This window comes from Protopterus annectens, chromosome 3.part0, assembly GCF_019279795.1.
Source record: "Protopterus annectens isolate FY-2018-M chromosome 3.part0, PAN1.0, whole genome shotgun sequence".
In the NCBI taxonomy this organism is placed as follows: Eukaryota; Metazoa; Chordata; order Ceratodontiformes; family Protopteridae; genus Protopterus; species Protopterus annectens.
Genome location: NC_056731.1, coordinates 619944608 through 619959564, shown reverse-complemented (window position 1 = coordinate 619959564; position 14957 = coordinate 619944608). Strand labels below are relative to the sequence as shown.

At 38.5% G+C, this 14957-nt stretch overlaps 1 protein-coding gene across 3 annotated transcripts in view; it reads right to left on the bottom strand.

The window, feature by feature from the left end:
• The window catches only part of BBS9 (Bardet-Biedl syndrome 9), a 2479230-nt gene that overhangs the window by 1747903 nt on the left and 716370 nt on the right, over positions 1-14957 (bottom strand). For all 3 annotated transcript variants that reach the window (XM_044065020.1, XM_044065022.1, XM_044065021.1), the window contains exon 9: positions 11752-11881. In XM_044065020.1, the coding sequence (XP_043920955.1) occupies positions 11752-11881 (130 nt within the window). The remainder of the gene's footprint in view (positions 1-11751; positions 11882-14957) is intronic.

Genomic DNA, 14957 nt, shown 5'->3' with positions numbered 1-14957 from the left:
ATCCTTCTAAACAGTCAGTCACGGAATCCCATGTTCCCTCTCACTGGAAAAAGTCACACAATATCCCTCTGCACAAAGGAGGAAATTCAACAGACATTACTAACTTTAGACCTATAGCAATCTTATCTCCTCTCTCCAAAAATAATTGAAAAATGTATTGAAAAACAATTGCTACACTAAATCCTGCAGGGAGACCTCCTATCACCCACACAACATGGCTTTTATCCTTCCACAGTACTAACACTGCACATCTAACCCATACAGATACTGTCAATAAAGCTAGAGATAAAGGCAAACTAGTTTGCCCTTTATTTCTAGAATTGTCTAAAGCCTTCAACACAGTTTGTCACAGCAAACTTTTATTTCAAATGTCCTCATTAAGTTTCTCTTGGCCTACCCTTCTATGTTTCAAAAGCAACCTGTCCAATAGGTATCAGTCAGTAAAATGGCACTCCACCATCTCTCCATACCTCCCAGTCAACATCACTGTACCACAAAGCTCTATCTTTAGTCTCATCTGTTAACATTCTCACCAACACCCTCCACACATCCACAGAACAGGCTGCCCTAATACAATATGCAGATGACTCCACACTCATTTGCATATATGACAATGTAGTACACCTCCAAAAAATCACTCAGCCAGCTTTAACACCAATTGAAACATGGCTTTCTAACTTCTACAAAAAAAAAAACAAAGTGCTACTTTTTCCCCAAAATCCTTCTCCCATGAAAAACAAAATGTAAAGTCCTCTCTCTTGGTTATACAACCACTGAAGTTAATTCTCATAGCAAATTATTACGCATTATAAAGGATAACAATCTTAAATTCAACCTGCATACACAAAATTGCATACGAAAAACTTATCAAAACGTATCAAAATCTAGCAATAGAGACAAACACTTTCTCACCAAAGGAATTAAAGCTACAGTTGCCATTACTCATTTCCTCCCCACACTTTATGACACTCCCATCATTTATTAACCTTCTGGCATCACAAAAATCAAAACTTGAAGAGTGGTATACCAAATTTGCTAAATTTGCAACAAATACCCCTTTCAGAACACAACACTGTATAGCACTAAAAAGCCTAAATTGGTTAGAACTACCCCATCAGCTAACATATGCACAACTTCTTATAACCTGTAACATTATCCAGAATCTGTCTGCTAGTCCAGCACTAAATAACATTCTACACAACTATGTTCCTAGCTGGTCATTATAATCCATTGACCAAAAACTCTTGTCTGTCCACAAACCTATCACATCTGCTGGACATTCTCTGTACTTGTACCACACTGCTGAGGCCTGGAAATCCTTATCTCTATTCATCCAGACAATACCCTCCCTCCCATCCTTCAAAACCATTCTGAAAGATTTCCTAGCCAAAAGCTGGATCTGTTCTTGCTCAACAACAGGATAAACTATACCCCTACATGTTGACAAATACCTATCCGTACCTTACATCTCCTTATTCTCAACTTATTCATTCACTTTCTTACTTCTATCAATTTCTCTTCATTGGCTTTCTCTAAGTATACCATAAGCCCATTTTTTTCTCTCACTTTGTAATGCAGTTCTTGCTTGTATTGTACTAACTTACCTTTAACTTCTCTACAAACCGGCTAAAATTTCTATCTATTAAATCATTGTCATATAATTTGCATCTGCTCTTAACCAATATTTTCTTATTATGTCTAATTTGGTACAATTATTTTAAACTGTATTCATTTTTTGTGTTATTTTTAGGAACTTAAATATTATTCCTATAATGTTTTTTTGTAGTACTTTGGAGATTTTCTACCCGGGCCTCCACCCAGTCAGAATTTCCCAGTAATCAAATGTCAATAAATAAATTAATGTCATTATATATTCTGTTCCTTTGCTTCAGTTGTTTTTTCCACAATCAAAAACAGTTTCTTGTATTTTTCTTATATACACATCACTAATCTGTCCAGTTTTAATAATGTACTCTTGTTATAAGCTGCTCCCATACAGTCAAGTTCCCTTTTTCTCTCATCTGTTTTAGCAATCTTTCCATTCCTTTCACTCTTTTATTTCTCCTTCAACCCCTGTTATAGCCCATACCACTTTATAGTGTGAAAACTCAACTATTTCTACCTTCACCTGTTATTTCTTTTATATCATGTGAATATACCACACAATCTATTTCAGTTCTAAAAGTCTATCATTTATATGCCTTTTCTCTAATTTTCCAATTTGCAACCCCCCCAAATCAAATATCATCTCTTATTACTTTAATATATTGTATTATTTATATCTCTCCTTTCAAAAATTGCAGTCAAAATTTCCAACCATAATAAATGTCACATAGTACTGGTGCATGCATACACTACAATTATACTTGCACAACATTCCTTTTACCTTGTATCACATACAACTGGAATATCCACAGAGAAACCTTACTAAAAGTATACAAGGCTTAAACAGCATTGCCTACATGAACCAACTCAAAGCCCTGCTACTATACTCAGCATCCTACAGACTGCTAAGAGGTGACCTTAGTCTAGCATACAAGGCATCCTCTGACCCATTACTGATGGATTTACTGCACATCAGCAAGTCAAATGGCATCGCCTACATGAACCAACTCAAAGCCCTGCTACTATACTCAGCATCCTACAGACTGCTAAGAGGTGACCTTAGTCTAGCATACAAGGCATCCTCTGACCCATTACTGATGGATTTACTGCACATCAGCAAGTCAAATGGCATCAGACCTACTCTGTATAGGGATCTAAACCTCTTGTCCACTATCAACAGAACTGTCTAGAGAGATAAGAATATCTCACAGAGGATATTGCTATTGTGGAACAGACTCCCAATCTACATAAAACAAAGTTCATCCATGTCCATATTCAAATGCAGCTTAGCTCTATGGATGGGAAACTGAAAGTTTACCCCAGAACTGCTCCCTGTACTACTAATGGGCAGAGGCAGCTCCTAAAAGCTTTGCCCCATGCACAGGTCCCCTCAAATTATCTATGGTATGACCCAGTTACTCTCATTACGGTAATATATAATTATCGACCATGGGATGGTTAATGACAATCTATAACAAAATGGAACAGGTTATTTCATGCATAAAAAGTGAAATTGGCAAGGCTTAAAATGGCCTGCAAGGGTAGCTTTTACTTGCATATGAACCTATGAACATGACATTAGTTTTCCAAGTACCACTACAGTCACATCCAGTATTCTTTATCTGTTCATTAAAAAAAATCCTGTCTCTGAATACATCACTCCCTATTAGCCATATAATCTGTTTACCTTATAGTTTCTCAATTATTTTTTCTTCCTTGACATCTCATATTCAACATATTACCACCATATTTATTTTTACACCATAGTTATAATATAAATCTGACTGCTATTTACATTCAGTGCTAATATTCCTAAGTCACCCCTTTCTTTTTTGCATCTTTATTATTTCAAGATTTTCTTTTTCTTTTCCACACCCTCCCTCCAATTAATATATCATTTCCTTCTTGTTCTTATATTTCAAATTATCCTTTTTCCCCCTTCTTCCCTCCATGGTGCTGCATATCTGTTTTGATGTTGCACTGTAATATTTTCTCTTTGTCAAGTATTTATTACCTAATTTCCAACATTCTTCATAATATTAGTTACATAACCTTATTCAGTTAGCTCCGCCATAAAACCTCCTCCAAGATATCTTCAGTTATATCATCAGCAACTTGTCTTTTTTGTGAAATAATTTCTTCCTCTTCTAACTTTTCCTTTCCTTTTCAAGTACAAGATAGTCAAACTAAAATGTCTAAATTCAGTGCATCTTTTAATCTTCTACACTTAGGTCAACAACTTTTTGTGGCATATCCCTTTTCATCATACTAACCACATGTTCTTATATTACAGTCTACCTCTCATAACCACAGGGGGAAAAAAAACAATTTAGGATGACCAATACCTCACTGTTTTCCATTTCACATTTATCATTATAGCGTTTGAAATACAGTGCAGTTTCCTCTCATGCACATCCAGTGTCACCCACACCTCCCACAACCTGTTCAAACACTTCTTTCATCATACATTTATCCTCATGCACTTTCTTGCAAACACACAGGAAAAGGAAGTCTTTGACTTAAGTTCCTCTACGTCTCACTTTCTGAATTTCACATTTATTTTCTTCCTTAACTGCAGTTCCAGGTTCAGAAAAATATACTCATTCTGTTCTTTAGCACTATATATGTATATATATATATATATATATATATATATATATATATATATATATATATACATATATATATATATATATATATATATATATATAAAAACGAACTTGGACCACAATAACTTAATAAAATTTGATAGTCAAGACCACAAACAGTGAGGAGAATAAAGCCAAATAAAACCTATTTACGCGTTTCGTCCACGTTTAATAATCATGAACTTCATCAGAAAAGGCTTACACAAAACACAATTTTTTTTTAAATAGACAATATGTCTTTAATGAATCATTTTTGAGTGTTGTGGTTGGATAATTTGTAAATTCATGTGATGTCATCAAAAGTATTTAATGACCATGTGTTTTGTGTAAGCCTTTTCTGATGAAGTTCATGATTATTAAACGTGGACGAAACGCGTAAATAGGTTTTATTTGGCTTTATTCTCCTCACTGTTTGTGGTCTTGACTATCAAATTTTATTAATATATATATATATATATATATATACATATATATATATATATATATATATATATATATATATATATATATATATATGTATACATATGTATATGCTATTTATGCATATTTGCATAGTACATGTACATATCTCAGCCAGTATCCAATTAGTAACACTGGGGAGCTGCATTTTACAGCACAGGTTCACAAACAGGACAGGAATTTATTTACTTTACATCTGTTGACCTGAGAAGTCCGACTGGGCACAAAGGACCCTTTTCAGCAAAGACCCAGGAGAAAAGTTGTAGTACATGCCATACAATGAAAACCTTTTACATTGCAGAATGTCAACAATGTCAAGCAAAATACAACTAAACTAAAATTTTCAATGTCAAAATAAATAGGCTAGTAACTATGCATACAGTAGTAAGACTTCTTATACTAAGTATACTCTGTAAGGATATAGTTAGATAAATAACTATGCAGTAGGGTAGATGTCACAATACAGAATACTCTTGTTATTTACAAGGGGGCATAGCAAAAGATTGATTTAATTTTGAGATATAAATGATGTAAGTGGTAAAAGAGAGTTAAGAGAGGCATAGGTAGAAGGTGGGGTGGATGAAGACAGAGTGACAGTTGGTAACAATGTAGTGGAGAGAGAGCGAGAGAGAGACAGTACAAGAGGAGAAAGAAAGCAAAGATGTTATGCTTATCCTGCAGCTGTGCAGATACAGAGCCAAGAAATTAGGAGGTGTTCTCTTAGATGTGCTTTGAATGCCTGCTGGTTTTCAAGAAACCTGACAGCATGTGGGAAGTTATTCCAGAGGGTAAGGAGGCTCTCAGTTCATTTTGGGAAGAGATTTTCTTTATAGCAATAAGCTTTGGTATGGTGGAAATGATGAAACATGCCTTTTAGTGCCAGATACTTATCAGGGTAGTATGTTAGAGTATGCGTTAGCAGCAGCTGACTTCTGTGGAGGTGATGTTGCCAAAAGCAGAATGGTGATGAGTTCTAAAAGGAGAGATTTGCAGCAAAGTGAGCTATTTTATTGCAGCATTGTTCCAGCCTTGTCTATGTAGAAGTCTGTAGGTTAATAAAGAGTGGGGAAGCATATGGTGTGGTAGGCAAGAGATAGGCTTTAGCTATGGCTTCTTTAGTTCTATTTGTTAGCCAGAGGTTTTATTCTGTATAACAGACTGAGATTTTGGTGTTTTTTTAATAACTGTTTCAAACTATAGGTCAGATTTCATGGCGTTATCAATGGTGATGCCTAAGAGTTTTGTGTTAGGGACCCGTTTAATCAGGGTGTTATTTAATGAAGTGATTTTAGTAAGAGTTTTGCTTTACAAGAATGTTTTAGGGATGAAAGGTAGTAGATTTGTTTTTAGGGGATTATGTAGGAGTTCTAGGTTGTTTAGCCATATTTCTATGGACATAAATGATGTTTGAGTAATTTCTTGCATTCATGGTTTTGAGTGTCACTCCTTACAACTGGATCACACTACACTAAGGATCGGGAACATTACCCTTTTCCTCACTGTAGTGCAATCACAGAGTTAGAATATATAACTAGCAGGGTGTGTGGGGGTGCAAAACGTGTGTAGGACATCTCCTGACAACAAGGTAATGTTGATAATGTCAACTTTGACATTATCGACATTACTGCATTCAGTGGTGTGAGGAACCGTTGGTGTAGTTTCGGCTCATTCAGCTTGAGTAAGTCATTACTCTAACAAGAGATTTCCAGAATTTTGACAGTAAACCATATAAGTGTGTGTGTGTGTGTGTGTTTGTGTGAATGTGCGCATAAATATAATATTTATGTAAATATCTCAGATGCTGTTCACCTGGATATATTGTGGAATACCATTTTACATGCCCAGTTATCACAGAGGTCAGGAATGGCTCCTCAAACTAATAGAGTACTCAGTCGAAGTGAAAATGTGAGTTATTTTTCAGAAACATTTACAATATATGCCCTATGTTAGTAATTATATTGATAACTTGAACCAGAAGGTGTTTATATGGTGTGCCTTGGTATCAAAAGAAAACATCCACACTACTGGAAAACATTTGCTCTGATAGTTGGTCTCTAACTAGCACTGCTACACTGATATTTGCCATTATGCATGAAAATATGGACACAAGTCAAAATTATGCGACTATCTCAAAAATGGAGCGACATATAGAAAAACACTTTTCAGCAAACTACAGATCACATATGCATGAACAAAAGTCACAATCATGGTTGGGGTCTTTCTACTATAGTTAGAGACATAGTAATAACTGATATAATGATAATAAAATGTATATTTTATTCAGTATGCAATCACTATTATTCCTACTTAACACACACACACACACACACACACACAGGTATATGTATATGTATATGTATATATATATATATATATATATATATATATATATATATATATATATATATATATATATATATATCATCATTGTGAAAAGGAGTCTGTGCTGAAGAACCTTCACATTTTAACTTCTTTTGTAACTTTTACAAGTTTTCAAGATAAATAGATTGTTTACAATCAGGATGTAAAAAGTACAGTTGTGCACACTTACCATAAATGTAGATGTTCGAGTGTATTCACTGTTGCAGTCATCACACTTGGGTTATCCTGATTGGGGTAGCCCTCAGTTGACCCAAATACCAGAGGCTTAGTATTTCTGCATCGGTTGCTGTTGCTTCAGGACTGACATCAGGTTGTCAGTGGTATAAAAACAGGCAGCCAACGCCATTGCATCAGTTTTTCTTGCCCCCAAATGTCAGGAGCCCCTAAATAGGGAGCTAAGTTATGGTGGAGAAACACCACCAGTAAAAAGTAAATACCAATAGCCCTGTAAGGAGTGAGGAAGAGAGAGAGAGAGAGACAAGGGGGCTGTAGGGTGGGAAACCAGGAATGCAACAGTGAATACACTCGAACATCTACATTTATGATAAGTGTGCACAACTGTACTATGTTCTTCGTGTTTCACTTTTGCAGTCATCACACTTGGGTTGATTCCCAAAGCTGAAGAATGGGTTGAGGCAGTCAAGAAGAGTTGGGGCTGGCTAGTATGCCCTGCAGGACTGCGGTTGCAAAGTCCGCCTTAGATATGGAAAAGATAGACAGGTGGTAATGCTTGGTGAAGGTATGAAAAGAACTCCAAGTTGCAGTTTCCAGAATGTCCCTGGTAGGGACTCCTCTGAGAAAGGCTGTAGAGGTTAAAGTTGCCCTAGTGGAATGTGTTCTGACCACCTGAGAGGGTGGTTTCCCATGGTGTTTGTAACAGAAATGTATACAGTGTGTTATCCATTTGGAGATGGTTTGTTTTGATATGGCCTTGCCCTCTGCCCCTGGTGCAAAGCTGACTAGTAACTCGTCAGATTTCTTAAAGGGCTTAGTCCTATCAAGGTAGAATCTGAGCTGTCTGTCTGTGCACATCTAAAGAGTACAGGATCCTTTCCCCCTTATTTTGAGGATTAGGGAAAAAGGTGGGCAAATGAATAGATTGGTTGAGAGCCACACTGGACACCACTTTAGGCATAAAATTTGGGTTAGTCCTGAGGGAGACCCTGTCAGCATGAAAAATGATGAAGGGTTCCATAGTCATAAGTGCTTGTAGCTCAGACACTCTTCTAGCTGAAGTGATGGCCAGAAACAAGGCTGTTTTCCAAGAGAGGAATTTTAACTCTGCTGATGCTGCAGACTCAAAGGGGGGGAAGGGGTAACTTGAGCTTTTCCAACACAAAGTTAAGGTCCCAAGCAGGGGTAGGGGCTCTTCTTGGTGGCCTTAGGTTGTTAGCCCCCTCTCAGGAACTGCTTGATTAGAGGGTGTGAAAAGAGAGGTGGCTCGGTGCTGTAAGAGCAGAGATAGCAAAGGCATGGATCTTAATGGAAGAGAAGGATAGGCCCCTGTGGAGTAGGTCTGCTAGGTAATCCAGGATGAGAGGTAAGGAGGGCTGTGCTGGATCGGCTCCTTTAGTGTGGATCCAGGAACAATACCTTTTCCACTTGTCAGCATAGGATTTTCTTGTACTGGGTCATCTGGCTTCATGTATGACATCCAGAACCTGATTACTTAGGCTGGCCACTGGAGGAGAAGTCAAGGAATAAGCCTGGCTGGAAGGTTCAGGGTCTGCAACTGCGGATGCAAGAACTGTCCCTCCTGCTGTCCCTCCCAGGAGAGCTGGGATCTGGGGGAGGTGCCATGGAGGCAACGGTGATAGACTGCGCAGTAGTGGGTACCAGTGTTGGCATGGCCAGTCTGGGGCAATCAGGATTGCCCTTGGTCTTTCATCCCTTATCTTGAGTAACACTCTTGTAAGAAGAGGTAGAGGGGGAAATGCATAAATTGAGAGGTTTGCCCACTGGAAGGATACGGCATCCACTTTACAGGCCTTGCTGTGAGGTTCCCTGGTGCAGAATCTGCTGAGCTGGTGGTTGTGGGGGGAGGCAAATAAGTCTACCTTCAGGGTACCCCATTTCTGGGTCACAAGGCTGAAGGTGTTGTGGTTTAATTGCCACTCGTGTGGGTCTAGGAGGTTTCTGCTTAAGTTGCCTGCCAGAGAGTTCTGGTTGCCTGGCAGGAATTGAGCTTGCTGGTGAATATGCATGGCTGAGGCCAGGTTCCAAAGGGTCATGGCCAGCCTGCAGAGTGGGTAAGAGTGGGTTCACCCTGCTTGTTGATGTACCACATCACTGTGGTGTTGTCGGTTTTGATTAGTAGAGGCACCAGAGAGAGTAGGGATCTGAAAGCTGTCAGAGTATGCTGAACAGCTAGCATCTCTTTTTGGTTGACATGCAGATGAATTTGATTTGGGCTCCAGTGGCCCTGAATGCACCTGCCATCCAGATGTGCACCCCAGGCATAGTCTGATGCATCTGTGGTTAGGGTCTGGGCGGCGTGGGGTTGTGTAAAGGGAAGGCCCGTGTTGTGGTTGCATGCTGCTGCCCACCAAAGGAACTCTTTCCTTAGACAAGGTATCATAGGTATGATAGTTTCCAGGTGCTAAGAATGTTGGCACCAAAGACTTTTTAAGTACCAATGAAGTTTCCTCATATGCAATCTGGCATACGAAATTAGTAGAATGCAGGGGGCTATGAACCCTAGAGCTTGCAGGATTTTCCTTGCGGATAACTGGGTTCTGGTGGTCATTTGAGAGAAGTAGGCTGTCAGATAGGCTTGTTTTTCCGGAGTAATGAATGCCATCTGGGATGCTGTGTCCAAGCTTGTTCCCAGGAATACAATTTTTTGACTGGGGACTAGTTTGGATTTCTTTTCGTTGATAGTGTACCCCAGGGAGGTTAGAAGGTCCTTTACAAATGTCAGGTGCTGCAACAGCTGTTCCTGACTGTCTGCCTGAATCAGCCAATCTTCCAAGTAGGGGAAAATTTGAATATTTCTCTGTCTGCAATAGGCAATGGCATGAGCCAGGCATTTTGTGAAAACTCTTTGAGCAGTGGATAAGCCAAAGGGAAGTGCAGAGAACTGATAATGCATAGATCCTGCCCTGAAACGTAGATATTTCCTGCAGGAGTCCCTGACTGGGATATGCAGATTAGCCACCCTACACCTAAAGGAGGCCTATCAGGCATCTCTGGACAGCATAGGGAGAAGCTGCTGTAGGGTGAGTATTTTGAATTTTGGTACCACCAAGAAGGTGTTTAGAATGGATAGATCTAAGATTGGGTGCCAGGTGCCCTCTTTTCTGGGTACAAGGAAAAGTCTGGACTAAAAACCTTGGCCTATCTGTTCTGCAGGAACAGACTGAATTCCCCTTATGGAGAGCAGGGACTGAAATTGGTTTTGTGCCTCTGCCCACTGGTTTGGAGGAAGGTCTGGGAACCCTTTTCGGGATGGCAACATGTGAAAATAAAATCTGTACCCCTGGGATACTATGTTGAGGACCCATCGATCATTGGTGATGGAGGTCCAGTTTTTTGCATGGTGGGCAAATTTTCCTCCTAGGGGCACAAGCAATTGGGCAGAGGTGAGGGGAGGAGTGGAGAAGTCATTGTGAATTTTTTCCATAAGGGGGTGACTAAGCACTCCCTGTTTTAGAAGTGAAGGTACTCCATTGCTTAGCTCTCTGCATACCCTCAGATAGTAGTCTGGGGGGGTCTGTTTCCCCTAGGTCTAGTTTGAGGTGGCCTTGAGGGGGCTGGAAAGGACCAATGTTTTGAGGAGCAATGCCTTCTGAATCTTGGAAGCTGTACCTGCAAAACATCTTTTGACTGTCTGCATAGACTTAGCTTTTGAAGACTTCAAGGTGATTCAATTTCGGAAACAAAAACTCAGGTAGCAGCCAACTAGCACTCATGTGACCTGCTTCTGCTTCGGGCTCCTCAGCAAGAAAGACAGATGTAATGGTGTTGGCTGCCTGTTTTTATACCACTGATGACCTGACGTCAGTCCTGAAGTGACAGCAACCGATGCAGAAATACTAAGCCTCTGGTATTCGGGCTGACTGAGGGCTACCCCTAGCAGGCTAACCCAAGTGTGATGACAGACAGTGAAACGCGAAAACATCTGCTCTCTAAGGAACTTAGCCCAGGTAAATGCCGTCAAGCCAGGATATCTGTAGGAGTCAGGAGGTGTGAAATTCAACACGGCTAGGTGATAATTAATTAATACTGACTTGGACAGTCATTTTGTTTCATGGCTGGGGCCCATTACAAAAACAAAACTGGTCCAAAAATGTGTAAAAAACCACAAATATTCTCAAACAGCACATTTTTTGTTATTCCTGAAACACATACGGTACTCAAAGGAATTGCTCTGTTATAAGTGTAATACTGTTCATATCCTTAGCATGATACAACAGTGTTTCAAACCAGTGGTACAATAACATTACAAATTCAAGAAGTTAGCTCAACAAAATGGCTTTCTTACTAAGTTGATAAGTAGGGATATTGAAGACCTTGGGTATTTTATGTAGATCACTGATAAAGCAAAAAATTCTCTTAACAGCCAAATTCCCAATTATAGCCATTTGCTGATTTTACTTAGAACCCACCTGCTAAAGAGATCAATATTCAGAGGTACACAAAATGCTTAGATACTTACTGAAAAGTGGCGACATGAACAGTAACAGGGGTATATGGAAGCTGAGCAGCCCATTTCAGAGTTACGTCCTGATAGATAAACATCATGTTGTTGTGGTTTCCAATCAGTGTGTTAACTGTTCCTTCAGATACTGCAGAATACATGAAAAAAAATTACCATCATAACGTTGAAGGACTACAGCATAAGTTTTGACTTTTTACACCATGCAGACACAATATCACAAACCTGAAATAACTTAAAAGAATATGAAATATATTACACAATAAATTGTAGTTAAACTTGTACTTTTTATAACTTATGTCCTGTTTAGCAATTTCATCAGTGCATACCCATAAGGTTATCAGTATGTAGTAAGAGAAAACTGAAGCATCAGTATATAGCAGACGTAAACATATTTATCTTTCTTTCATGAAACTCTACATGATTATCCAACAGCAGTAACTGTTTACTGTAGATGACTCAAACCCACATAAATGAGGTAAAGAATGCTGCAAAATCCTGGATAGTTAATGAGTCATACCAGTAAGTTTTAGCTGTGGCAAATGCCAAACAGATTACTTACTTTGTAACACCTTTATTAATTTATCACTTAAGACAAAGGCAACAAACATTAACTTAAAAAAACAAACCAAATTAAAACTTTTTTGAATTACATACATTACACATCACACACTTTTTTTATAAATGTCATCAGTCCAATATCATATCCTACCTTTCCTTAAATCTGACTCCTCCTCTTCCTGAACTTTATATTCTATGTTTATTGTTCCCCAAATTTCCATTTTTGCAATTTGTGCCCTCCATTTTCAAAAGATCATACTTCCGGCTGTTTTATCTGTGTTACAACATTCAATATTTCAAATACAGTTGGTTTAGACACTAATTTCCATTGTCAAGTAATTGCTTTTTTGGCAGCCACTAGAATTAAACTTAACAAGGCCTTCCTTTAACCACACAATTAAGATCCTGCATCCCAGCTAAGAAGAATCACTTCCTTGGCTAGACCTGTTTACTCACTCAATATTTCTGACAGAGTACTTTGCAGAGAATTTTTAAAGTCTGCCAACTCATTACACTCTCAGAACATATGTTCCTAGCTACCTCTTATTTCCCCATCACACCTCCAACATTTGCCATCTACCTGAGGAAAACGTATTTGGAGTCTGGCTGGGGTACAAAAATACCTATGCAAATACTTCCAAGCAAAAATCCTAAACCTTCTAGACTTTGTTGCATACTTGGGAGTCACACATACGTTCTACCATTGTTCCCTTGTAAATTGTTTATATAATCTCTCTTCCCAATCTTTTCAAACCTCCTCTGACTGATTCTTATAGTTATTGTGCAATATATTATATGCCCTACCAATTATTCATTTTTTAGCAGCAGCTTATGTTCTAGATTCAACTAAAAACTTTACCAGAGTATCCATTTCTCTTTGCCTATACTCTGATATCAATCCCTAGGAGGAAAGGCAGTCTCAAGCTTGTAGTCCAAATGTCTTCTTGGCCACATCCCATTCTATTACCTTCCCTTCTCTAGTTACTTGCTCCCAATACCTTAGTTCCACTGCCAAATTTCTTCAGTATATTCCAGCCCCCTTTGCCTGTTCTTTGTATCCCTACTTGCAGTCATATCTATCAGCAAAATCTCCTTTCACCATTCTTGTGTTGGCTTAGTTCTTAGAATGCTTTCTGCTGCTTTAAGAATATAATATTCTGTATAACTGTTGATATTCGCCTTAAGGATCTGCATTCAAAATTTCACTCTCTCTCCTTATTTTTTTAATTTTCCCTCTTATTTCATCATCATCCCATTCCATTTGGAATTATAGCTTTCTGCTTGTGTTATCTATATGCTCCTTAAGTGTATAGCTGGGTCTATACTACAATGTCGAAAGATGAGTTCATCAAACACATCTTTAGCGACACGTAAATATTGACCTTTTGAAATGCCTACTGGCCACTTCAGTGAATTTTTTTCCGATGGGAAAAAAATTGCTTGGCCATCATCGGGAATTTGCCCTTTTCACTACTGTAGTGCGATCTTGGATTTGGTATACTTCGCCCCCCACTATGTAGGGTTTGAAAGTTTGGTACGGCCAAGAGATTTTTTTCCCCTGGGAAAAAATTTGCTGAAGTGGCCATTCGGCATTTGAAAAGGTTAATATTTATGTGTCGATTAAGACGTGTTCGGTGAACTCATCTTTCAACATCATAATATAGACCTGTGTAGTTATAAGATATCCCTTCAAATCAGGTACTCCTAAGCTACCTTGGTCTGTTGAAAAGATGAACTTATCCCACTTGACTTTTGCCCTCTTCCCCTCCTAGAAAAATTCCTTCAACTCTTTATTAATTGTTGTCCACAACCTTTCTTCTGGTTCATAAACGTATGCCTGGCCTGTATATAAAACTAAAGGGACTAAGAACATTTTCACTACTTTTATCTTGCTACCCATATCCATAAATTAGACCTTCCAGTTTCTTAGTTTTTGTATTATTTTTTGTTTAATCTCTTCCCAACATATCATTAGCTGCCATAACAGTAGACTTTTTAATCAATTCTCCTAAATAATTCATCATGTTCCCGTAAATATGGGAATTGCTGAACCAAATCATGTGTGGGTACATAATTTACGGCTAAAGACTTTGCTTTATCTTCATTCATTTTATATCTCCAGAAGACTTGAAACTGTCTCCAAATGTTCCACAACACTGAACTGTTGTTTTCTGGGTTTATCAGGTATAAAATAATATGCTTATATCATCTGCAAATAAAGCCATTTTTTTCTTGATTACCATACCAATTATATCCTTGCATTTCTGAGTCCCTTATTTTCTTTGCCAATAGCTCTAAATATAAAACAAATGTCAAAGGGGAAAGAGGACACTCCTGGCTGGGTCCTCTGTTCAGCCACAACTTATCAGAGAGGAATCCACTCACTTTAATTCTTGCCTCTGATCCCCCATATATCTTCCTAATTAACTTCATTATTATATCAGGGAATGCAAATGCTTCCACTGTCCCACTCATAAAATCCCAGCTTACTCTGTCAAATGCTTTCTCTGCATCAAGACCCACCAACAACAGTGGTATTTTCTTGCACTCTGCTTCCCTCTGGATCAGCACTGTTCTGTTAATGTTATCCAACATTTATCTCCTCTCCACTAAACAACATTGAGCCATGTTTATCAATTTTGGTA